The following is a 23,850-nucleotide window of genomic DNA, read 5'->3' on the forward strand; positions in this document are numbered from 1 at the left end:
TCTTGGCCAAGGCCTCTCAGGTGGGACAATAGGAACCGTGCTTGTTTCCATGGCGTTGATCAGCTTCGTTAATGAATGCAATGTTTGCACTTTTGCATTTCTTTAGAGGTTTTGACCATTTTCATTCCCTTTCATCTGTAGGAAAGAGACCAGCAGTCCATGCACCAGGATTGGATGAGAAAGCTAGAGAGATGGAAGGAAGAAGAACACAGGAAGATAGAGGAGATGAGAGACGGTTTCCGGAGGGAGATAGAGATGCTTCACAACCAGAACGCTCTTCTTCAACAAGTTAGTCCACTACTCCATTTGTCAAAGCACTGACTTTCATGGTTCTGTGTCCAATTCAAACTGATGCGTTGGTGATTTGGTGCTGTAAGTCAGCGAGGTTTTTGTTTGATGGGATCTGTACAGAAAGTGGACCTCCAGAGGACCAATCCTGAGAGGAGGCCCAGTCCTGCTCCCCAACAGACTGACCAAGACATGGATGAGAAAAACAAGCTTGTGGTCCAGAAGATGGATCAGAAACACAGGAAACTGGTAAGCAGCTAAGCAGTGCTTCTTATCTTTAAATAATTCAAGTTGTGATAAAAACATTTATCAACAATTTATTTTGTTACAGGAGGAAAGGTTTACATCAAAAATTGAAAAAATGAAGGCTAACCATGAGAGCGAAAAGAATCAGGTAAGATATGGATGACGTATCTGTGACGTTTTCATGAAGAACACTGGTTAACAGAACTACTTGTGAGTTCTGTTGAATAGTTCATTAAAGGTCATCAGAGAGCCTTGAAAGAGGCTGTGTGCTCTCTAACATCTATGTCTGTCCTATGTCTCTTCTCAGTGGCAGGATCAGTTTAGCAGGTTGGAGTCGTCTGTGGTGGAGTGGCAGCAGCAGAGCCAGAGGCAGAAGGAAGAGAGTGGCCAGCGGCTTCAGGAGCGGGACCTAATCATCCTCTCTCAGAGAGAGCAGGTCAGTTCACTCACCACCGGGGCAGCTGGGAATATGAGGAAACGAGGCGCCTGCTCGGCCCTCATACAGGAAATCCTGGATTGACGGCGCCGGATGGACGTGTCATGTTTTCATACGCTCATATAGTGTAGTCGACAGGGCCGCTCTGACTTCATAAGCATGTTAAGGAGTTCACTTAAATTAGATTACGCCATTGGGGTTCAACAGCAGGGGTTGAATACAAAACATAAAAAATATATATAATTTAAGAAATGTAGCTAATTGTACTGCTTCATTTCACAGATTAAGCACATGTCCTCAAATCCACCTACTAAAGTAGTTGAAGTTCCAGGTATGCATACATTTTCTTTGACTTTATTTTTTTTATTACTATGTTTATATTTGTGGAATTTGGATATTAGCTTGAATTTGGACATTAGCTTGAATTTTGATATCTTGAACTTGGATATTAGCTTGAATTTGGATATTAGCTTGAACTTGGATATTAGCTGTTTGTAGTTCTGTAAATAACCTGTTATTACAGACTATTGTTCCTACTTTGTATGTTTCAGTGATCATAACAGCCCCAGCACCAGAGCCTAAACCAAAGAGAGTAGTGAATGGTAAGTTGTTAGCAGGAGATTCTAACAACTTAGCTCAGTCAATCTAGACATCTGCATCCTTTTGTTTAGAGAAAAGGTATGCTAGCATGTAACCAGACTGTTCTGTCAGCGATCTCTCTCTCTGTTGATCAGACCTCCCAACTAGACACCATTAGAGATCAATGTTATAGTGCCCTCTACCTGAGTTCCCTCCTCCTAATTCCCACTCTTGTCTGACCTCTGACCCCCTGTGCTGTCCAATCAGAGCAGCCTCCCTCTGCTCCTAAACTGGATCCTATAGAGGAGCTGTCTGAGGAGGACAAAGGTAACACAGTCTAGACGGCAGCAGCAGCGTCTGTCTGCTCGATGCATGCTCTCTGCATGGACGTCTCAGTCGGTTTGTGATGCCTGCCATGTAGTCAGTCGAGTCAGTCAAAGCCACATTGGCCCAAAAAAGCATCAAGATGTTATCCTCCTCTGCCTGTCCCTCTGCAGAATCCTGTGGCTGTTAGCTGCAGTTACATCTATGGCACGGGTCAATGTAGATGGAAGAAGGGAAGCTGATATGCACCTCTCTCTCTCTCTCTCTCGCTCTCTCTCTCTCTCTCAAATCATTTTCATGCTTGCCCGGCCTGTCCTCTGAAACTACAAAGGCGTCAGTGTTATTTTGAGTGTGTTATCAAGTAGACTATTGAGCTACTAAGTGTATGTGTGTAACTGTTCTGTACCTGTCTGGTGCTTGTCATAGACTGGTCCAGCGTGTCTGAGAAGAAGCCTGTTGTTGTAAAGAAGCAGCCGTCTCCTGTGACCAGTGTCCTGAGGAAGAACCCCAACATCAAGAGGGAGCTGCGTCCCGCCCTGGAGCAAGCACTCCTAGAGAAGCTTGAGTCCCTGGGAGTCAAACCTGTACGTACTGTACCTTCATGAGTACACAAATACACAAGTGCACCTTTTAACATCACACTCTGTAGAAGATCTATGCCGTCAAAGAGTGAGCCTGACAGAGCCACCGTCAAAAACGTAAAACAAATTGCCTTCGCTAATAGACTTGAGGGATCATTTGTTTCCCCAGTAAAGAGAATCATTTTGATAGTTAAACGTTTTCCATTTTCTAATCTACACAACTCTGTAGGGGCTGAGGGGACTCCGAGCCAGCGAGTACAGTGATATCATGGCTAAGGTGCGCTCGGAGAGAGAGAGTGCGGCGAGGGACATTCCGGACTACTGGCGTCACCGTGAGGATGTGACTCACACACTGCGTCTGAGACTGAAGGACAAGAGGACGGGGAGTGACTCTGCCCCCGAGCAGCGGGTCAAACCCAAACAACCCACTCAAGGTACATGTGGGGAGTATGATGTCTTAGAACTTTTAACTCATTCCAGAATGTTAATGTGGTTTTTGCTGACGGGTTCAAACCAAAGACACATTTCAACTCGTGGGTCTATTCCATTCTCTTGTGATAGTTTTCTGGCATGCTGCTGGTGACATAAAAAAAGTCCCCCCTAATCAATGTAACATTTAAGCCATAAGCCTTAAGCTCCTCGCAACATGAGTCATCTTCGTCACCATTTTAACCTACTGAGGCCTTGAGACGTCCTCAAACTAACTAATCAGCTAACTGCTGGTGTTGTTCTGTCCCTCCATACAGTGACCCAGGCCAGACAACGGTCCAGCAGCCTTTCCTCCAAGGTGACCCAAGTGATGTCAGGACCACCAGCAGCGCCTGCCAAACAGCTGCAGACGACCCCCCAGCCTGCCCCCCGGACCCTTACCAGTACCCTGCCCAAGACCACCCTGCCCAAGACCTCCACTCCCAAGTACGTACCTAGTCAGAATCTCCTGCTGTTTGTCTTAATGCATGCCAGATAGACACTATGTCTAAAGAGACTACCTCACCACTGGCTTCATTTATGTGGTATCAGTTTCTTATCACGCCAAAGATATCGGGGTACATAGTCTGTTGCATTGAGAAGGATACCATAGAAAGTTAGTTGTCTTATAAGCTGTCTCTTATTACCTTATAAGGAAGTGATTGATTGTATGTTCTTTTCAAATGATGATATTGCCTTTGTCCTCATAGGACCCCTCCCTTCAGCTCAGACGACGAGTCATCATCAGAGGAGGAGTCTGAGGAGGAAGAGGAGGAGGAGCCACCTCACAAACCCAGACAGGAGCAGAGAGTCCCTCATCACGGAGCCTCCCAGCCCAAACCAACACAACCCAAGACCACCCCCCATCACAAACTCACCCAGTCCAAACCGGTCCAGGCCAGATCAAGCCAGCCCAAACCGGTCCAGCCCAGGACCACCCAGGCTCAGCCATCTAAACCCCAGCAGCCCAGAAGCACTGCGGTCAACACGACCAAGACGGCAGTCACTGTGGTAGAGAGCGAGGGAGAGTGGACAGAGGGGAGTGAGTTGGAGGAGATCGACACACAACAGCTCCAGAACTACAAAGACCAGAATGGGAACGTACAGAAGACTACAAACAGTAAGAGGGACTTTTGTTGTTTTTACTGCTGGTTTACTCCTTTGTGTGGTATTAAGTGCTCATTTCAAATAACAACACACATGCCCCAAGTCTGCAGCCTTTTATTTTTTAATTGTGTGTGTATTGATAACTTTTGCCATATGTTTTTATGTGTTGTGGTGACCATATTTGTCTTTCCAGATAACCTGGTCAAGGACTTGACTAAGAGCCTGGAGAAGCAGCTTGCAGACAGAGGACCAAAAAAGCCACTAGGGGGAGTGAGCACCTTACCAGAGTGGAAAGACAAAGATGTTGTACGGGAACTCAAGGTGAGAAATCCTCTCTAGTCTCCTCTCTGCAGTGTCATCATCAACTCAGAGTAACATAAGACCGAGAGAACAAACAGAAAATGTGCGGACGTCAGAATGTTCCCATAACCTTTAGTATCACACACTGTAACTGGAGCTTGTCCAGCTAATCATGTTATGTGGTGTTTCAGTATACAAACGAGGAAGATGAGGATGACTGGGATATCTCCTCGTTGGATGACCTGTCGGTATCCGCCCCCGTGGGCAAGCCCACCGCCCCCGTGAGGAAGAGCCTGGACTCAAACAGCACTACCAGTGTCTGGGGAACCTCCACTGGGAAGGGACAGAAAACAGGTCAGTCTCACTCACTCTCACAGCCCCGGCTCCATTCAGGTCCCTTTATCCTTCACCTTCAGCCACTGATGATGTTTATCCATTCCCCAGGTCTGAATGAAGCAGGAACCGGCAGCACTCTGAAGAGCAGCCTGGTCTCTGTCAGCGACTGGAGTGACGATGATGTATAGCATTATGGAGGTGATACGGGTTTACAGTTCTAGAATGATAAAACTCAATATGATGTCCATAGGAATGATTTGGAAGACAAATATACTTATACATGATTTACGATGCTGTTAGAATATCACTATATCATATAAAAGAGACTTAACAAAGAGATCATCTATCTCTGCTCAGGACACAGTGTAGATATACACCTATGACAGTGGTAGCCATCTGCCTTGTGGCAGTTTTCAGTGTTTTTATTTAATATAAAGATGATATATTAGCTATAGATAATTGTCACCTTAAGAGGTTTTATGAAATGTGATATTGCAATCCATGTGAGGTACTTGTATGATTTGTGTCAAAACAATTTACATTAAATGTGTAAGACATTTGTGTGTCCTATGAAAGAACAGGTCAGAAAATGTGTTTTTGTATATAAAATATTTATACATGCTATACAAGCAATAAAACATTTTTTTAAATTCAAATGAAAACTTTAATCTCTTTCCTTAATGTCAATTCAGTTCAAAATGTTCAAAGGAAAACAGTGTAAACGGAACACAGTTATATGTTAGTAAAACAGTCATACAAAGGGTATCTTCAAGGTGTAGGTGGTGAGACAGTTACCAAATCAAATTGATTCAGTTCCTACAATGTTTTCATGGTATCTAACGACCAATGATATGAAGCAGTGTATTTCCTGCAGCCAGGAGCTACTGCAGCTCACAAAAAATCGTCCCTGCTATATGTCCTAGTTGTCCTGGTCTTCCTGCCGGCTCTGCTCTCTTGGAACAATTGTGGCATTGGAGTCACTCTGGAAGAGTTTGGCATCATGTATGTGCGTCTGGTCTGTGCTGTGGCATAGGATCTAGGTCTGCGGGGCCTTTTCTTTGAACTGGAAGACGGAGCAAGAGAATTGTGAGATGATGAACGAATTCGACACAAAATATATTCCTCTGATGCAATCTATTGTCTGAGTGAAGCAGGAATTTTGTGGAAGGTATTACGTCGAGCGTAGACCCTCCTTTCCAGAGAAGAAACTGAGTATGAAACCACCGGTGATGAGCAAGAGCGAGCCTCCCCAGCCAATAAAAACCGCTGCTCCGATTTCAAATCTGAAGAGCAAAAATGAGAATGCATATACTGTATACTTAACTACTTGAAACCAATGTTGTTCTAGTGTGTTCCAACAGTCTCACTGAAAATGATCCACTCACTTCTGTGCCTTGAAATTCGGATCCACAAACTCTGATCTTACTTTGTTACCCCACAAGGAGTACACAATCAGGCCAGCAAATCCTAGGAGGAAAACGGCTATTATCATCATATCACTAATCAATTCGGTTACTAATCAAGTACTCCATAAACATATCTTACCAGACGTCAGATAGGTGATTCCCCCGGCGAAGGTGACCCGTGCGTTGGCGAGCTCTGACCCTCCAATCTTGGTGCATTTCATCCCTATCAGTGTGAGGACTCCAGCGAAGAACCCAAGGATGACAGAACAGATCGACAGAGCCCTAACCGCGTGGAGGAACACTGATGCAGAGAGTAGAACACTCAGTTAAACAGAGGAAGCTACAGTACAGGACTACAGTTATGTATTATATACATTTGAGTATACCAAACATTAGGAACCGCTTCCTAATATTGAGTTGTACCAAACCCCTTTTGCCCTCAGAACAGCCTCAATTCATCAGGGCATGGACTCTACAAGGTGTCAACAAGTCCCGTGTGGCTCAATTGTTAGAGCATGGCGCTGGCAAAGCTAGGGTTGTGGGTTCGATTCCCATGGGGGACCAGTATGAAAATATATGCACTCACTACTGTAAGTCGCTCTGGATAAGAGTGTCTGCTAAATGACTGAAATGTGAAATATATAAATGTGTCAAGCATTCCACAGCGATGCTGGCCCATGTTGACACCAATGCTTCCCACAGTTGTGTCATTGGGTGGTGGCCCATTCTTGATACACACAAGAAACTGTTGAGTGTGAAAAAGCCAGCAGTGTTGCAGTTCTTGACACAAACCGGTGTGCCTGGCACCTACTACCATACCTCGTTCAAAGGCACATAAATCTTTCATCTTGCCCATTCACCCTCTGAATGGCACACATACACAATCCATGTTTCAATGGTCTCAATGCTTAGAAATCCTTCTTTAACCTGTCTCCTCCCCTTCATCTACACTGATTGAAGTGGATTTACCAAGTGACATCAATAAGGGATCAAAGCTTTCACCTGGACTCACCTGGTCAGTCTATGTCATGGAATGTTCTTAATGTTTTGTGTACTCAGTGTATGTTGGAGTTTGTGGATTCCACTCTATGGGATCACTACTTCCGTCTGCAAAATGTTGATCATGATGTTTATATTCATACTTCTGCTCTGCCCCATTGTCTGCCTGTAATGTAGTACTGCATAAGAGCATATGCTAAATGACAATCAACTGCACCGAACTGCACTGAAGATCAAGATATCAACCCTCCAAGTTGTAAGCATCACTATCCAATCATGTATCATCAGATGCACAGTGTCCATATTAGGACAGAATCACACATCCATGGAAGTTGTGACAAGCTGACCAGAACATACCTGGTAGTGCCAGCATGGAGGGGTACTCTTTGCAGTCAGACACCCCCGTGGAGTCTGAGACACAGTCCTTCCAGAGGCTAGAGAAGTAGATGCCGGTGGTGAGCACCATGCTGCCCACTTCAGACCAGGTCCAGAACTCTATAGCCAGGGTGGAGCAAACCAGAATCCAGCCAGCCAGACACGACACAAAGCAGCCTATCTCCATATACATCATCACCGTCCTGTGCTTCATGATGATGGTGATAAGGAGGATGCTCTCCTTGAGCTTGGCAGTGGTTCCGAAAAAAATATATAAATGTATGAAGAGGATTTACCAGAGAAATGGGTGTAGTGAACAAAGCTGGAGTGAAGTTCCAGAGACACTAAGGGATCTTTGGTCATTGGAAGTCGAGGTGCAGCCAGACACTTGCATTGTTATCTCACTGATGCCTCCCAGTCAAGCCAGCATTGTGGAAGTTTGCCTTATCTCACAGGGTTTTGCTCAGTAAGCAAACTTCTATTTTCCCATGATCCAGGGGGAGATAGTATCAGGGATGGGGAGTGATGAAACTGGTTCCCACCCTCCCTCCCCTCATATGGGGGTTTGACTAGGTCTCCCTCTCATAGCCCTTTATCTCAAATCACAGTGGATGAACTGCTCCATCCCAGCTAAAGTCACAACATAATGATGCATGTAACTGATTCATATCAATATTTTCTGGACAAACTGATAATGATCTATGTAATGTAACCTATAGAGTAGAGCCGTGGAGAGTATCCTAAAGTAGATCTTTATTGAACAATTTGTTTTGCTACAATAATTAAAATACACTGCTCAAAAAAATAAAGGGTACACTAAAATAACACATCCTAAATCTGAATGAATTAAAAAATCTTATTAAATACTTTTTTACATAGTTGAATGTGCTGACAACAAAATCACACAAAAATTATCAATGGAAATCAAATTTATCAACCCATGGAGGTCTGGATTTGGAGTCACACTCAAAATTAAAGTGGAAAACCACACTACAGGCTGATCCAACTTTGATGTGAAGTGGACAGTTTGATTTCACAGAAGTGTGATTGACTTGGAGTTACATTGTGTTGTTTAAGTGTTCCCTTAATTTTTTTGAGCAGTGTATAATTTTTAAATGAAAAATAACATTAAAATACACATGGAACAGTTACATGTGAAAAACTGAAATCACAGTACAACATGTACATGTCCCACGATCACAACCATGTCTTCACTGTAGAGGTGGGACTTGTTGAATCCCTTTGGCACCTGTGACTGTAAGGACTGTTTTGATTGGCTGTTTTCTCTAGTTGAGAATTGTCTGGTGAGGGGTACCATGGGAGATGTGGAGGAGGGGGCCTATTCCATCCTGCTATAGAAATGATATGAAGCAAATTAAGATATATTCAGAAAACATGCACTAAAAGTTTACGCAATGTACTGAAAGAAGCATGTGGTGATGTATGTAAATTATGCAGGTATGCTTCTACTTGTACTGTCCATTGAACCTTTTTGAATGGGCTACTGTGAATACTGTGGCAGAGAACAGAATGGTCCCTAATATGATGAGGAAGCCTCCCACCAGGCCAAGCCAAAGAGCAGTTCCAATGTCATACCTGAGTAGAGAAAATGTAGACGAAATACAGCTTGGCATTCCCATACAGTTTGATATTCCAACATCTTCCCTCTCAGATTGTTCTATTTGCGACATTACCCTAGTTTTGATGGGTCTGCTTTGGCGTGTAACAATGGCTGCTGCAACTGTGTTTATAAACAATAACTGGCGTCGTCTGAGACGCCTGCATGATGATGCGTCAGGGATCAGGAACCAATGACAAGGAAGAAAAACATGTTTATGGTCGGGATGAGGAAGTTTAAACCCTCTAAGGTATGGTGATTTGTATGTGTCCTGAAAAAGGAAAGTTACCGCCAATAAAATGGAGAGAGGCAGCTGTTAATAGCAGTTTGTCATTGGTTCTGTGGTTTCCTCCAATGTAAGTGCACTCCATTCCAACAAAGCCGAACACAGTTCCCACCAGCCCCAGGGCTAAACCAATCATCACAAGTCCCCTCACTCCCTGGATGTATGCTGTGTAACGCGTACAGACCTCATTGCTTTGGAGGCTAATCAATTACTGTAACAGTATGTACAAAAGTAATCGAACCTAGCTTAGCCAAATAAAATATATTGCAACTATCATGTATCATTGTATTAGTCACCATGTATCACAGCTGTGTTAACCTGCCAATATGCTTTAATTAATTCAATTCAATTTAGAGAAAATTTTATATTAAGAGACACTGCACCCATAAGACTCCTGATTATTCCACACAGAGATACCAGATACCAGACGAGAGATTCCAGTAGTCAACCCACGTTTCACCGTCCACAGAACCCCAAAGTCCACACAGTTGACCACAGCGGTGGAGTCCTCAGAGCAGTCTTTCCACAGGTAGGACCAGAACCAGGTCACTCTGACGATGGATGACCCACTCTGGCTGCCGACCTGGGCCACCCTCCAGTAGTCGATAGCCAGGGTGCAGCCCACAAACACCCAGCCCAGCATGGACACCACGAGGCCCAGGATCTGAACCAACCTCCTCCACATTCCTCTGTCTGGACAGGTGGAGAGGATCGCTCACAGGGACTACAGAGTGTAAGTTACTGGAGCTATTACAAGGTTACTGATTTTATCCAATCTAGTCACGGAATTCACAAAAATGCATCCACTAAAAATGATTCCATATTTATTTAGAAGAGCACAAGATAGGAGCATCGGTCTGTCAGCTGTGCGGCATATCACTCTTGGTTTAAATAGGAAACAGTGCCCGGGCAGAATTTAGTGGCAACACCAAAAACAGAGACTGTTTACAGGCAACCTCCCTGACTGCTTTGGCAGGTATGACCGTGCCGACAATATCTAAAAGAGTTGGTGATTATTTATATATCTTAAAATATCTTGATTTTGATTAGACTACAGTTGAATAATTTGAAAATGGAGAACAAAACACAACACGGAGTCAGAGAGAGCTTGCTCAAAAGGTAGAAAGGCCCTGCTTTAATGACATTATCAATAGCAATACATGAAACAATGAATGTGATGAAGCAGTTTATTTGATGATCGTGAAACACTCTCAGGAAACAGGCCATTAGATACAGAGACTTTTCCCCACATACAGAATCACAATTGGATCATCATTGGGCTGTCAAACGATTCAAAAATGTAATCGAGTTAATCAAAGGATTTGTTGTGATTCATCGCAAATTCAGAAATTCAGAAATTGAGTTGTCCAAAGTATTTAGGATGTTTTCAGTGTATTTTGAAAGCTTTCAGACAATGCGATTAATCGCGATTAAAAAACATGGATGCACTAAAATTCAAAAAGTTAACTTGAGTTAAAGGATAGACTCTGACAGCTCTAATCATCATATACAGTATATACAATTGTTACGTCAGTTCGGTCCAGTCAAAATCCCAGATACTATGCACAGAACCAGGTCATATGTAGGAGTTTTTGATAAACGGTTCTCTCTCGCTCCTCCTTGACCCACTGGATAAAGAGGACACTGTTCTATTGCTGCCGCTGCTCACCTCAGAGTGTATTGACCCATGGGACCTCGATGAACGACCAGACGTCAAAGACCCACCGTCAGATTTCGAGGACTGCCCGGAGTTCGAGGACCGTCCAGATCGCTCTGACACGCGACCGGACTGACCAGACCTTGAGGAGATGGCAGACACATCTGAGTGTGCAGATTTGGAAGAAATCTTAGATGCAGATGCAGATGCAACCTTGATCTTTGAGGTGATCTGGGATACTGGGGACTGTGCTGTGGTGGACTTGGCCTGGTCACACTCAACCTCGGGAAGTTCAGGGATGACTATAGTTTTGCTGGGAGAGATAACATACAATCAATGACAAGTGTTTTATGAATAAATCAATAACTATTCCATGATGAGTATGGCTATGCTTGTACTCACCTCTTGTCCTCACAGAGCAGTTTGCACACAGAGACCAGGTAGAACCAACCCCCTGTCATATGGAAAGCTGATCCCACCCAGCCAAGAAACAGAGGAGTCCCCAGGTCAAACCTGTGTGTTAGAGGGAGGGAGGGAGGGAGGGAGAGCACATAAACATTATCTTGTAACTGAATGGAAAAACCTGCATCCAATTTATAAAAGTCAACTCACTTTAATCCATCAAAATAGGGGTTGAAGTATTCCCCAGAGACGTATTTTGCGTAGACAGCATATCCTGACGCAGCCAGTATGCCTGCAGAAGACGAAGTAAGTCAGTCAGCTACTCTCAATCTGCTACAGTGTGCATCTACCAGGTTGTTTTCACAGAGGGAGAAGTCAACTGAAAGAACATGTTTACCGCTAATGATGTGACAGACTCCTCCAGTGAAGATCTTCCTGTACTTAGCATTGTCCTTGCCCCCAATGAAGGTGCACTCCATCCCAATGAGACTGAGCACGAACCCCAGCATCCCCAAAGACAGAGCACCCATCAGCAGGCCCCTCACAATCTGGATGTGGTCTGGTTGATAAGAACACAACCAAACGCAAGGTCACATTTTACACTACAGTAGGCTTTATAACTTCAGTGGAATAACCAATGTCACTGTACTGAAACAGTCTAAACTCACAGAAGTTTGTCTGCATTGCTTTAAAGGGTACAGTAATAGTCACATTTGAACAGAATTTGTTTTAAACCCTATTTTTTGGGGGGTAAAATAAATTAACTTAACAAGACTGTCTTCAGATGTGTCCCTCTTGTTGATATACAACTTCATATCCACCATAGAAATAGAAGTAGAACACAGTATATTATGCATATCTCTATGGTACTTACTGTCCACGGACCAGAGCACAGGGAAGTCTTGGCAGTTGGTGACAGAAGTGGAGTCAGTGAAGCAGGCCTTCCACAGGTTAGACCAGTACCAGGCCACCTTGATGACAGCCGAGCCGCCCATGCCCCCGATGGACGTGATCTTCCAGCCCTCCATGGCGATGGAGCACGCCACAAAGATCCAGCCCAGCACTGTCATCAGGAAGCCCCAGATCTGCATCACGCGGATTTTCATCCTGATACTCTGGTGTGTGGAGTCAGTCTATATGCTCTATATATATGTCTCTTATTATTATGTCTCTGTTGTGTTTCTTTTCTCAAGATCTGACTTATTGGGGATTCCTTTTTCTCTCGTCTATACAATGGTGTGTCTCCTTGGTGGAGCAACCATACAGTGGCGTCTGAGTCTCCTGCTGTGCTGTGATGTGATAGAGAAGAAACCTGCTCATCCCAGTCAGACAGTTTGGTAGCAGGGCTCAGTATGACTAACGAGACAGTCATGTTGTCACTCTACCTGGTTGTCACTTTTCCCATACTGCATGAGGGTGGATATGGGTGAGTCTGTTGCTGCTGAGGTTCCCAGAACCTTGTTTGGGTGCTAAAAATGTTCACCTAAGCGTTTATCTCAGGTTTCAAAAACATCCATCTCTATGTCCCAAGCTGATTCCGTGGGTTTTGATTTTATTTGACTAATTCTGAAAACATTTATTCTAATGACATAAACATTACCTGGTATGGCCCAATGCCTAGGGCAAAACCTTGACCTCGTCTCAAGATATATACAGTAATGATCTGACCTTAACTAGTTCAATAAGAATTCATTACCTGAGGAATTACAACTTCAGAGTCCGTTGAAGCGCTTCCATTGTCCGTTGACATTGCCTCGGGCTGCGGTAGGTTATTAGCTAGGTGTGCTGCCTGCTTTACTTATATAATTAAAACATAACGTCTTTGAGCTCATATAATTAGGCTCTCTCTGATGGTATTAGTTGCATGGGGAGTGATGGATTTTCTTGTGGTGAGTGAAGATGAGAAGGGTCTTCTTTGTACTGAGTCCCTCGGCTTATTGGCAAAGTTACTGGCAAAGTAGATGGGACATTGGTACGGACGCACTGTTGTGATGCCTGGACCTATACGGTGGTGATTCAGGCTGTGTCATGCTTTTAATTAGTGAAGGGCTAATAACAGAGAAAGAACAAAAGCGCTGTTGTGTTCACTTGCAGGGCCTCACGTTAATTATGGGTTGTTAAGAACAAATACATGCTGTATAATAAACTACAATATCATTTAAGAAATATTAAGTAAGATTCCATACAAAGATGATGCATACACAGAACATTGTTTGAATTTCTATCTGTCAATAGTTTCATTCTATGGTCCTGTAAATAAAGTATAGATATACTGCTCTCTGGTGGTGTCTTGTTGAAATACAACCAAACTGTGCCTCAAGCGCAGTCAAAATCAGACTCAACTTGTGTATTTTGTGCAGAAAAGTACTTTGTTTTGAATGTTTAAAAGTAGTATAATTGTCCATAATGGATTTTCTGGCACAAACAAACTGCTGTAAATTTGGCAGAAATATACTGCTTTTGGAGCAAGGATTCTGCTTGTGGCCTTCATTTTTGAATTTTGAATCTGATGTAACAAAATAAATATTATTTATGGATGCTTGTGAATCATGTGAGCCTTCTGATGCTTCAATCCATACAAATGAGGAATCTTAGACTTATTCCATACAATAAAACAGTATTTTTTATGTGGTGCATTCATCTCTTGATTCATTCTGAAAAATATGGACATCAAAATGTGAAATCACTCACCATTATTGATTTTGTCTATAGATGTCTGGTTATGTTTTCCCCTCATCCAGACATAATAGTGTTGTCAGAGTAGGTCCTCTGACCATCCATCCAGAGCTGTGGGACACCCGACACCTGTTTACGGATGCACAGGACTGGAACATGGAGCACGGGGTGGCTGCCAGCTGTAGCTCCATGCCAGCTGGTGAGAGTCTCCCGGCTCGGAGGGCCAAGAGGATTTACGTAACAGGGTTAAGGTTTCCATTGATCAGAAGGTGGAGATAGATGGCAGACGGTGGGGGAAACTTCCGATTCCCATATCCGAGTCTGAACAAAGATCAACTGGGGCAGGCCTGCTGTTGATTGGTAACTCTGTGATCAGTCGAGACAACGGAAGCCCCTTTCTGTCTGTGGTGGCTGGTAGGGGGCCATCTTTCAGTGTGAGGTATATTGCAAAAATACAAGAACTTGACAGTTCTTGAGAGCACACAATGCTCTCTATTGACTCTTCCTTCATCTAGGCTTCACTTGTGGTCTGCTAAAGAGTGACAGCATATGGCAGACATGCATTGGGTCCACAGTTGAGTTCCAGAGGTAGTTGTCATGAGGTACTCATACAGAGGTCTACATCAAAGTGATAAACCCACCAATTAAAAAGTCCACTTATTCAATCCCCATTTTCTTTATACTTAATTAATGTTCTTTCATCAGATCATTCAGAGAAAATTATCACTGAATTCCTTCTTGTTTGCAAAAAAAAATGTTTATTGACATTGCCACTGATTACAACATATTGGGAGATGTATAGGAATGAACCAATTTAGTTAAATTTAGTTTTTAGATGATCTCAAACAGACACATATTCCTGATATTTGTTCTTGAGGCATATCTAATGAACAACAATGGATTTGGAACAGTACCAGTTAGTTTGTCCCTTCAAGGTGACCCAGGAGTTTAAATTGTGATCCTAGCCAAACCGAATTTCCTGCCCTGCGAAGAAAACAAGTTTATCTGATTTATTTTGTTGATAGCCCGTTGACAGAAGAGACCTATTACCTAATGTGGTTTTAGAGAGGAGCCAACAGCTTGCCTATTTCCTCTTGCTGATTTCAAGGGTTATTTCCACCAGCATTGTTTGTGCCACAGGGGGTGACATCATTCAAGTAGTCAGGTAAACAGCTGAGGCACAGGGACAGTAAGGACAGTCTCCTTTGGCAGAGAAGATATCAAAAACGATGTTCTATGTACAGTGCATTGGAAAGAAGTGCCATATTAAGGAAAATAAAAGCAGGTAGCATGCATCACACCCTTAGGTAATGTAATCCCACAGGAATCCGTCTCAATAAGGAATTGGGGTTCTGGTTGAAGAGGTATGAAAAGGTGACCTCATCAAGCTTAGTCCAAGGGTCAAATAGTCCATGGTCACCTCATATGACCATATGGCAATGCCAGTGATCCGTCCATTGTCACACATAGGCGTTCTTTCCAAACTGCCTTGAGTGTTCTGCTGGGTCTCGAGGGTCTGTGGAAACTGGCGATTTGTAGAAACTGTTGGCAGACTTGCTGGGTTTGTGACGCTTGGTTACCATAGACGTAGCGCCACTGTAGGAGTACTCTGCTCGACTAGAGGAAAACACTAAGGGTTACTCTTTTGAGATATACAGTGTCCTCATTCCATTTCCATGGTGAAAACAATTCTAGTTCAGAAGACTAGAGAAGTCTCTGGATCTAGGGCAATTGTAGTCACGGTTATAGAAGAAGTCTGTTACCTCATCCCACCCCATACACCAGTTCCCTAGGCCCCCCACCCAAGGTGACTTTCATATAAATACATTGATACTATACACAAAGAAAACATTCAGTCATCAACATACAGTACATGTCCTTATACTGTTATCACTATGAGACAAGATGTTGACAGTGATCCCTTGATATCCCAGTACTTAAACAACTTAATTACAGTTCATATTAAACTGCTTCATTGACTTACTGAGTGACAAGCTTTACGATCTGTGTACTCTATTATGGATAACTTTAGATTTCTGTATCTCAGTCGACATGATGTTGAGAAACGTACAGTACTTACAGATTACACAACATATTGAGTAAACGGGAGGGAGAAAAAACACGTCTATCAAAGTAATCATTTTCTGTAATTGATCATCATTTAATGAATTGTAGACACAAACAAACTTGCCTGAAGCCCTCTGACAAGGAGAGGCAGAAGATAAGTCCCCCTAAAATGCAGAGCACAGAGCCAGCCCAGCCGATGAAGAGCGCTGCGCCCAGTTCAAACCTGGCAACGAGAGGACGGGCATAGCCAGTAAAGCCAGTGACCAGTTAATAAATACATGTGCTCACTGCATTTCATTTGTTGACATGCAGTACAGTAGGACATTAAGTAGCACAGTTAAGCTGAACACTTACTTTTGAGCAAGAAATAGTGGGTCAAAGAACTCTGATGTGATCCTGTGTGCGTACAGGGAGCATGCAGTCAAGGAGCAGAGCCCTGCAGAGAAAACAGAGAGGACTCAGCTCTGGTCTAAATAGCAAGGAGTAGTTCAAAAAGCATACAATATCATTAATATTCACCATTGAGTATGAAGTGAAGGCCTGAGAGGCCTGCTAGTCTGGCCTTGGTGGTCTCTGAGCCTCCGATCCTGGTACACTTCATTCCAATCAGGGCCAGGGTGGCTCCAAAGAACCCCAGGCACACAGACGCGATCATCAGGCCCCGACACACCTGGATATATGCTGGGTGGGTGGGTGCGTGCGTGCGTGTGTGTGGGTGCGTGGGTGCGTGCGTGTGTGTGTGTGGGTGCGTGCGTGTGTGTGTGTGTGTGGGTGCATGCGTGCGTGTGTGTGTGAGGGAGAGAGCGAGGGAGAGATAAAGAGACAGAAACACTGAGTTATCTCACACTTGTAAAAGTGCTCTGACTTTCTCAATTTTCCTCTTATTGCCACTGTAAAAGCATTGTATCCTCAAATGGCAGCTTGAACACCCGGTTCAAATGCTGCTCTGGCCTTTGGTAGTATATGTTTTAGAGGCTCTTGGGCTTAATCCGACAAACCAATAGGGATATCAAATTCCAAATACCACTTTTTTCAAAGCCAGCCATTCATCCCAAGAGGACGGATGCTCAAGATGTAAGACATCTGTGATTAGGTCAAAGAAATCACACACACACATACCTCCATTACAATCCCAAACAGACACACACACGCATCCGCACACACACACAAGCACACACACACACACACACACAAAAATACACCTAATCACATACAATTACAACTATACAACAGGACAACAAAAATAGCAATCAGCTCAAGTTTGAACTGACCATCCAGAGCCAGCATGGAGGGGAAATCTTTACAGTTTGACACTCCTGTAGAATCGGTGACGCATGTCTTCCACAGGTTGGACCAGAAGGTTGCGGTGGTGATGACCGTCCCATCCACGGAGGACACCTTCCAGTAGTCAGTAGGCAACGTGGAGCAGACCAGGATCCATCCAGATATGGTCAGGATGAAGGCAACGATCTCCATGGCCATGTTGCTCATCTTCCTCAGAGAGTTCTGTCCTAACTCTTCTAGAGCTGGGTCAGGTAAGCTGGTAAGCAGCAGTTGTGGCAGATGAGGCTGTATGTCTGTGGAGCTAAGGATAGTGGATGGAGAGCAGAGCAGAGAGCCAGTCCAGGATGAATGATTAGGAGAAGAAGTGTGTCAGTGGTTAAGATGTCGTAGCCTGGTTTATGCTCAACAGGGAGGGCTCTGTGTTCAAGCCTCTGCACCTCTACCTTTGGACCAATCCCAAGGATACACATCACTCACTGACACACACACTGACACACACACACACTGAGTCAAACACACACACAAAGACACATCCGCTCTCTCTCACACGCATACCCACCCACCCACCCACCCATCCACGCACACACACACACACACACACACACACACACACACACACACACACACACGTCACTCCACAGTAGTCATTTGAGTGAGAGGAGGGGGGGTCAGGGAGTGGATCAGTAGGAGATGGGGCTAATTGAAAGGATTTGAAATGTGTGTTAGTGGACAGGAAACAGGGCGAAGACACTGACATGTGTATGACAGAAAAATGGACAATAAGCAACTGTTCGACATATAGCTAGAGGAAGACTGTTGTTCACTCGTTGCAAAGGTTCGTTTCACATGCTATAAATGTTTCATACATGTGTTATAAATGTTGCAGTTATCTGGTGTTCAGTAGGCCTATCTGTTGACTCATAGCCCCACCCAGTGGAGAGAAAATAGTAAATATTAATGCAACCACATGGGGGTGTACTGAGCCATGATGCAAAAACTTCAGTAGGAGGGTTTCCTCTTACTTTATCTGAAAATATCCAGATCAGACTAACACAGGATTGGTGAAAGCCATGGGCAAGTATTCACCAGTTCATTTCTTTCACATCAGTGCAGATGGAAGGAAAGTCAAGGTTGTTTCTGGATGTTGAACATTTCAGCAAAGGCCAACATGTCTTGACATGTTTGTTTATTTTAGCTGCAGAAACGTTTTTTTCCTGTGGATAGGGGGGGTTTGGCTGTGGGACATGAAACAAGGGAATAACAGTGAGGAGGGGGGGGAGAGAGAGAGAGAGAGAGAGAGAGAGAGAGAGAGAGATTCCCATTTGTACTTTAACTATTTGCACATTGTTACAACACTGTATATATACATAATATGACATTTGAAATGTCTTTATTCTTTTGAAACTTCTGAGTGTAATGTTTACTGTTAATATTTATTGTTTATTTCACTTTTGTTTACTATCTACTTCCCTTGCTTTGGCAATGTTAACACACGTTTCCCATGCCAATAAAGCCCTTAAATTGAAATTGAATTGAATTGAGAGAGAGGTCCTCTGTAGCTCAGCTGGTAGAGCACGGTGCTTGTAACGCCAAGGTAGTGGGTTTGATCCCCAGGACCACCCATACACAAAAATGTATGCACGCATGACTGTAAGTCGCTTTGGATAAAAGCGTCTGCTAAATGGCATATTATTATTTATTATTAGAAGAGAGAGAGAGAGAGATCACACATATTGTCCTTAGTTTCCTGTTATTGTGGCTGTGTCTTCCTGTGGCCGGTTACACATTGACCAGAAACTCTAAGTCCAGTTTTATATCAAAGACCAAACAGAATGACAGTAAAATCTCAATCAGTTTTTTATTTGACCACGTTTTCCAAAAACTGTTAAATGTCTACTCCGAATTAAGATTCAAATATGTCTGTAGAAAGAATCAGCTTTGATATGACATCTAAATTTGAAAAAAAATCTATTTTGGTTATTGAACTACAGTAAGTGAAGTGGATTAACACCCGGTAACAGAACGATGGTAACAGAATGACATTATGGGTCCCTGATCTGTACTATACTGTGACACTCTGGCTCCGGGACTTTTATATTTGAGCCAGGGTGTATTTGTTTTGTTGGGTTTTGGTTTGGTTATGTTGGGTTTTGGGTGTATTTCTATGTTTGCAGTTCTGTGGGGTTTATGTCTAGGTTTGGTCAATGACTCCCAATCGGAGGTAACGAGTGTCAGCTGTCGGCTCGTTATCTCTGATTGGGAGCCATATTTAATCTGATTGTTTTCCTGTGGGAATTGTGGGTTTTTGTTCCAGGTTCAGTATTTTGTCACTGTTGGACTTCACTATCGTCTTTTGTTTTGTAGTTACGTGCTTTCTTTATTAAAGTCATCATGTTCACTCAACGCGCTGCGTATTGGTCTGCTCCCTTTATAGACGATCGTGACAGAAAAACCCACCTTAAAAGGACCAAGCAGCGTGTCAAGCGGCAACAGGACCTACCTACACAGGATTTATGGACGCCTCCAAAGGATTCATGGACATGGGAGGAGATACGGGCTGGAAAGGGTCCTTGGGCGCAACCGGGAGAATATCGCCGCCCTCGTGAAGAGCTGGAGGCAGCTAAAGCCGAGAGGAGGTGGTATGAGGAGGCAGCACGGAGTCGAGGCTGGAAGCCCGTGGGTACTACCCAAAAATTTCTTGGGGGGGGGCTAAAAGGGAGTGTGGCGAAGTCAGGTAGGAGACCTGCGCCTACTCCCTGGACTGACCGTGGAGAGCGAGAGTACGGGCAGACACCGTGTTACGCAGTAGAGCGCATGGTGTCTCCTGTACGCAGGCATAGCCCGGTTCGGTACATTCCAGCTCCACGTATCGGCCGGGCTAGATTGAGCATTGAGCCGGATGTCATGAAGCCGGCCCAACGCATCAGGCCACCAGTGCGTCTCCTCGGGCCGGCTTACACGGCACCAGCCTTACGCATGGTGTCCCCGGTTCGCCTACATAGCCCGGTGCGGGTTATTCCTCCTTCCCGTACTGGTCGGGCGACGGGGAGTATACAACCAGGTAAGGTTGGGCAGGCTCAGTGCTCAAGGGAGCCAGTACGCCTGCACGGTCCGGCATTTCCGGCGCCACCTCCCCGCTCCAGTCCAGTACCACCAGTGCCTACACCACGCACCAAGCCTCCTGTGTGTCCCCAGAGTCCTGTGCGTCCTGTTGCTGCTCCCCGCACTAGCCCTGAGATGCGTGTCCTCAGCCCGGGACCACCAGTTCCGGCACCACGCACTAGGCCTTATGTGCGCCCTGTTGCTACTCCCCGCACTAGCCCTGAGATGCGTGTCCTCAGCCCGGGACCACCAGTTCCGGCACCACGCACTAGGCCTTATGTGCGTCCCCAGGGTCCAGCATGCCCTGTTGCTACTCCCCGCACTAGCCCTGAGAGGCGTGTCCTCAGCCCGGGACCACCAGTTCCGGCACCACGCACTAGGCCTTATGTGCGTCTCGGCCGGCCAGAGTCTGCCGTCTGCCCAACGGCGCCTGAACTGCCCGTCTGCCCAACGGCGCTTGAACTGCCCGTCTGCCCAACGGCGCCTGAACTGCCTGTCTGCCCAACGCCGTCTGAACTGTCCGTCTGCCAAGCGCTGCATAAGCCGCCCGTCTGCCATGAGCCTTCAGAGCCGTCCGCCAGACCGGAGCCGCTAGAGCCTTCCGCCAGACAGGATCAGCCAGAGCCTTCCGCCAGACAGGATCAGCCAGAGCCTTCCGCCAGACAGGAGCCGCTAGAGCCTTCCGCCAGACAGGATCAGCCAGAGCCTTCCGCCAGACAGGATCAGCCAGAGCCTTCCGCCAGACAGGATCAGCCAGAGCCTTTCGCCAGACAGGATCAGCCAGAGCCTTCCGCCAGACAGGATCAGCCAGAGCCTTCTGCCAGACAGGATCAGCCAGAGCCTTCAGCCAGCCATGAGCAGCCAGATCCTTCAGCCAGCCATGAGCAGCCAGATCCGTCGGCCAGCCATGAGCAGCCAGATCCGTCGGCCAGCCATGAGCAGCCAGATCCGTCAGCCAGCCATGAGCAGCCAGATCCGTCAGCCAGCCATGAGCAGCCAGATCCGTCGGCCAGCCATGAGCAGCCAGATCCGTCGGCCAGCCATGAGCAGCCAGATCCGTCGGCCAGCCATGAGCAGCCAGATCCGTCGGCCAGCCATGAGCAGCCAGATCCGTCAGCCAGCCATGAGCAGCCAGATCCTTCAGCCAGCCATGAGCCGTCCAGCCAGGATCCGCCAGAGCCGTCCAGCCAGGATCCGCCAGAGCCAGCCAGCCAGGATCCGCCATTGAGTCCGGTGCTGTCCCTTAGCCCGGTGCTGCCCCTTATCCTGGTGCTGCCCCTTAGTCCGGTACTGCCCCTTAGTCCGGTGCTGCCCCTTAGTCCGGTGCTGCCCGTTAGTCCGGTGCCGCCCCTTAATCCAGTGGGGTTTAGTTGGGGGGTGGTCATATGGAGGAGGCTACGGAAGCGGATAGTGACTAAGGTGGGGTGGGGACCACGACCAGGGCCAGAGCCGCCACCGTGGACAGACGCCCACCCAGACCCTCCCATAGACTGTATGCTGGTGCGCCCGGAGTTCGCACCTTTAGGGGGGGGTACTGTGACACTCTGGCTCCGGGACTTTTATATTTGAGCCAGGGTGTATTTGTTTTGTTGGGTTTTGGTTTGGTTATGTTGGGTTTTGGGTGTATTTCTATGTTTGCAGTTCTGTGGGGTTTATGTCTAGGTTTGGTCAATGACTCCCAATCGGAGGTAACGAGTGTCAGCTGTCGGCTCGTTATCTCTGATTGGGAGCCATATTTAATCTGATTGTTTTCCTGTGGGAATTGTGGGTTTTTGTTCCAGGTTCAGTATTTTGTCACTGTTGGACTTCACTATCGTCTTTTGTTTTGTAGTTACGTGCTTTCTTTATTAAAGTCATCATGTTCACTCAACGCGCTGCGTATTGGTCTGCTCCCTTTATAGACGATCGTGACATATACAGAAATGCATAATTATGAATGTCATTCTATTCATGGTGATGTATCCTGAATAGGTACACAAAGGTAGAAAAATGTAATGTCCGCATGTTTGGTTATTATTCTACACACTGGCTCCGCCCCCAAACAAGACCAAATTTGGTTGTGCCGGGCCAAATCTGTACCAATCATAGATGTCTATGTTTCATAAGTTTGGACATCACAGTAGAGCACAGTAGAGTACAGTACAGCACAGCAGAGTAGAGTACAGTAGAGTAGAATAGAGTTCAGTAAAGTACAGTATAATTAAATACAGTAGGCCTACAGTAAAGTACAGTAGAGTAGAGTAAATTATACTGTACTCTACTCTAGTGTGCACTACTCTAATGTCCTGTACTGTTCTAAACTCTACTTTAATCTACTGTACTGTGCTGTACTGTACTGTATTGTACTAACCTATACTTTAATCTACTGTACTGTACTGTATTGTACTAACCTATACTTTAATCTACTGTACTCTACTGTATTGTACTAACCTGTACTTTAATCTACTGTACTGTACTGTATTGTACTAGCCTTTACTTTAATATACTGTACTGTACTGTATTGTACTAACCTATACTTTAATCTACTGTACTGTACTGTATTGTACTAACCTATACTTTAATCTACTGTACTGTACTGTATTGTACTAACCTATACTTTAATCTACTGTACTGTACTGTATTGTACTAACCTATACTTTAATCTACTGTACTGTATTGTACTAACCTATACTTTAATCTACTGTACTGTACTGTATTGTACTTACCTATACTTTAATCTACTGTACTGTATTGTACTAACCTATACTTTAATATACTGTACTGTACTGTATTGTACTTACCTATACTTTAATCTACTGTACTGTATTGTACTAACCTATACTCTACTCTATTGTTCTTTACTGTACTGTGCTGTCCAAACTTGTGAAACAGACATCTATGATTGGTTCAGATTTGGACTGACCAAATTTCAACTACTTTTCGAACCTCCCTGGACGTCCGGTGTCAGTCGGTGATCAGTGGGTGATCAGTGGGTGAAAGGGCTAGTTACAGTAAATGGAAAGAGAGGGGGCTCATGGATAGGTGTGAGTTGAACATACTGTAACAGTATGCCAGTGGAAGGGAGGATAGTAGCAGATGACCCAACTGTGGTTTGTGACTACTATGAAGTCCCATTGTAGCCAATTCAATAGCAGTCATTCTGTTAGAGATTTTTTAGCCATTCTGTTATTGATTTGGTAATAATACCGCTTTTTAATCACTTAAATCATAAACCAAATTTATATCAGTAAAACACTAACTAATTGGTAGGTCTACCTTTCCTTGTTACTTCTGGGAACTTTCATTATCCTCCCTCCTCATGAGGGAGATAAAT

General features: G+C 44.9%; 4 protein-coding genes across 4 annotated transcripts; 1 reads left to right on the forward strand and 3 right to left on the reverse strand.

Moving 5' to 3' along the window:
• Nucleotides 1-7: 7 nt before the first annotated feature.
• On the forward strand, nucleotides 8-5,011 carry LOC311118929 (cilium assembly protein DZIP1-like). The gene is made up of 14 exons (XM_084193680.1): nucleotides 8-20; nucleotides 142-288; nucleotides 412-537; nucleotides 620-682; nucleotides 842-970; nucleotides 1,253-1,301; nucleotides 1,522-1,572; nucleotides 2,300-2,457; nucleotides 2,684-2,888; nucleotides 3,201-3,369; nucleotides 3,633-4,042; nucleotides 4,223-4,350; nucleotides 4,521-4,683; nucleotides 4,774-5,011. The coding sequence occupies exons 2-14, from the start codon at nucleotides 160-162 to the stop codon at nucleotides 4,851-4,853; spliced, it is 1,860 nt and encodes a 619-aa protein (XP_084049806.1). The 5' UTR covers nucleotides 8-20; nucleotides 142-159; the 3' UTR covers nucleotides 4,854-5,011.
• A 545-nt stretch (nucleotides 5,012-5,556) lies between these two features.
• Nucleotides 5,557-7,659, reverse strand: LOC311118932 (claudin-10-like; the record flags this gene model as incomplete). The annotated part of the gene is made up of 5 exons (XM_084193682.1): nucleotides 5,557-5,728; nucleotides 5,841-5,948; nucleotides 6,051-6,132; nucleotides 6,211-6,372; nucleotides 7,428-7,659. 5 exons carry the CDS (start codon nucleotides 7,657-7,659, stop codon nucleotides 5,557-5,559), a joined length of 756 nt encoding a protein of 251 aa, XP_084049808.1.
• A 2,057-nt stretch (nucleotides 7,660-9,716) lies between these two features.
• Nucleotides 9,717-12,514, reverse strand: LOC311118928 (claudin-10-like; the record flags this gene model as incomplete). Its single annotated transcript, XM_084193679.1, has 6 exons — nucleotides 9,717-10,042; nucleotides 11,144-11,319; nucleotides 11,409-11,519; nucleotides 11,619-11,700; nucleotides 11,806-11,967; nucleotides 12,283-12,514. 6 exons carry the CDS (start codon nucleotides 12,512-12,514, stop codon nucleotides 9,717-9,719), a joined length of 1,089 nt encoding a protein of 362 aa, XP_084049805.1.
• A 3,987-nt stretch (nucleotides 12,515-16,501) lies between these two features.
• Nucleotides 16,502-17,642, reverse strand: LOC311118930 (claudin-10-like; the record flags this gene model as incomplete). Its single annotated transcript, XM_084193681.1, has 3 exons — nucleotides 16,502-16,587; nucleotides 16,671-16,832; nucleotides 17,423-17,642. 3 exons carry the CDS (start codon nucleotides 17,640-17,642, stop codon nucleotides 16,502-16,504), a joined length of 468 nt encoding a protein of 155 aa, XP_084049807.1.
• Nucleotides 17,643-23,850: the final 6,208 nt, after the last annotated feature.

Source organism: Coregonus lavaretus, assembly GCF_964263955.1.
Source record: "Coregonus lavaretus genome assembly, contig: HAP1_SCAFFOLD_7922, whole genome shotgun sequence".
Classification (NCBI taxonomy): Eukaryota; Metazoa; Chordata; class Actinopteri; order Salmoniformes; family Salmonidae; genus Coregonus; species Coregonus lavaretus.

What these genes read in the sequence shown, in the direction of transcription:
- LOC311118929 (XM_084193680.1), top strand. Translation starts at nt 160, where the DNA reads ATGCACCAGGATTGGATGAGAAAGCTAGAGAGATGGAAGGAAGAAGAA. An exon ending in TAAAGTAGTTGAAGTTCCAG is followed by an intron (nt 1,302 to 1,521) that starts GTATGCATACAT and finishes TGTATGTTTCAG; the next exon opens with TGATCATAACAGCCCCAGCA. An exon ending in CCCAAGACCTCCACTCCCAA is followed by an intron (nt 3,370 to 3,632) that starts GTACGTACCTAG and finishes TTGTCCTCATAG; the next exon opens with GACCCCTCCCTTCAGCTCAG.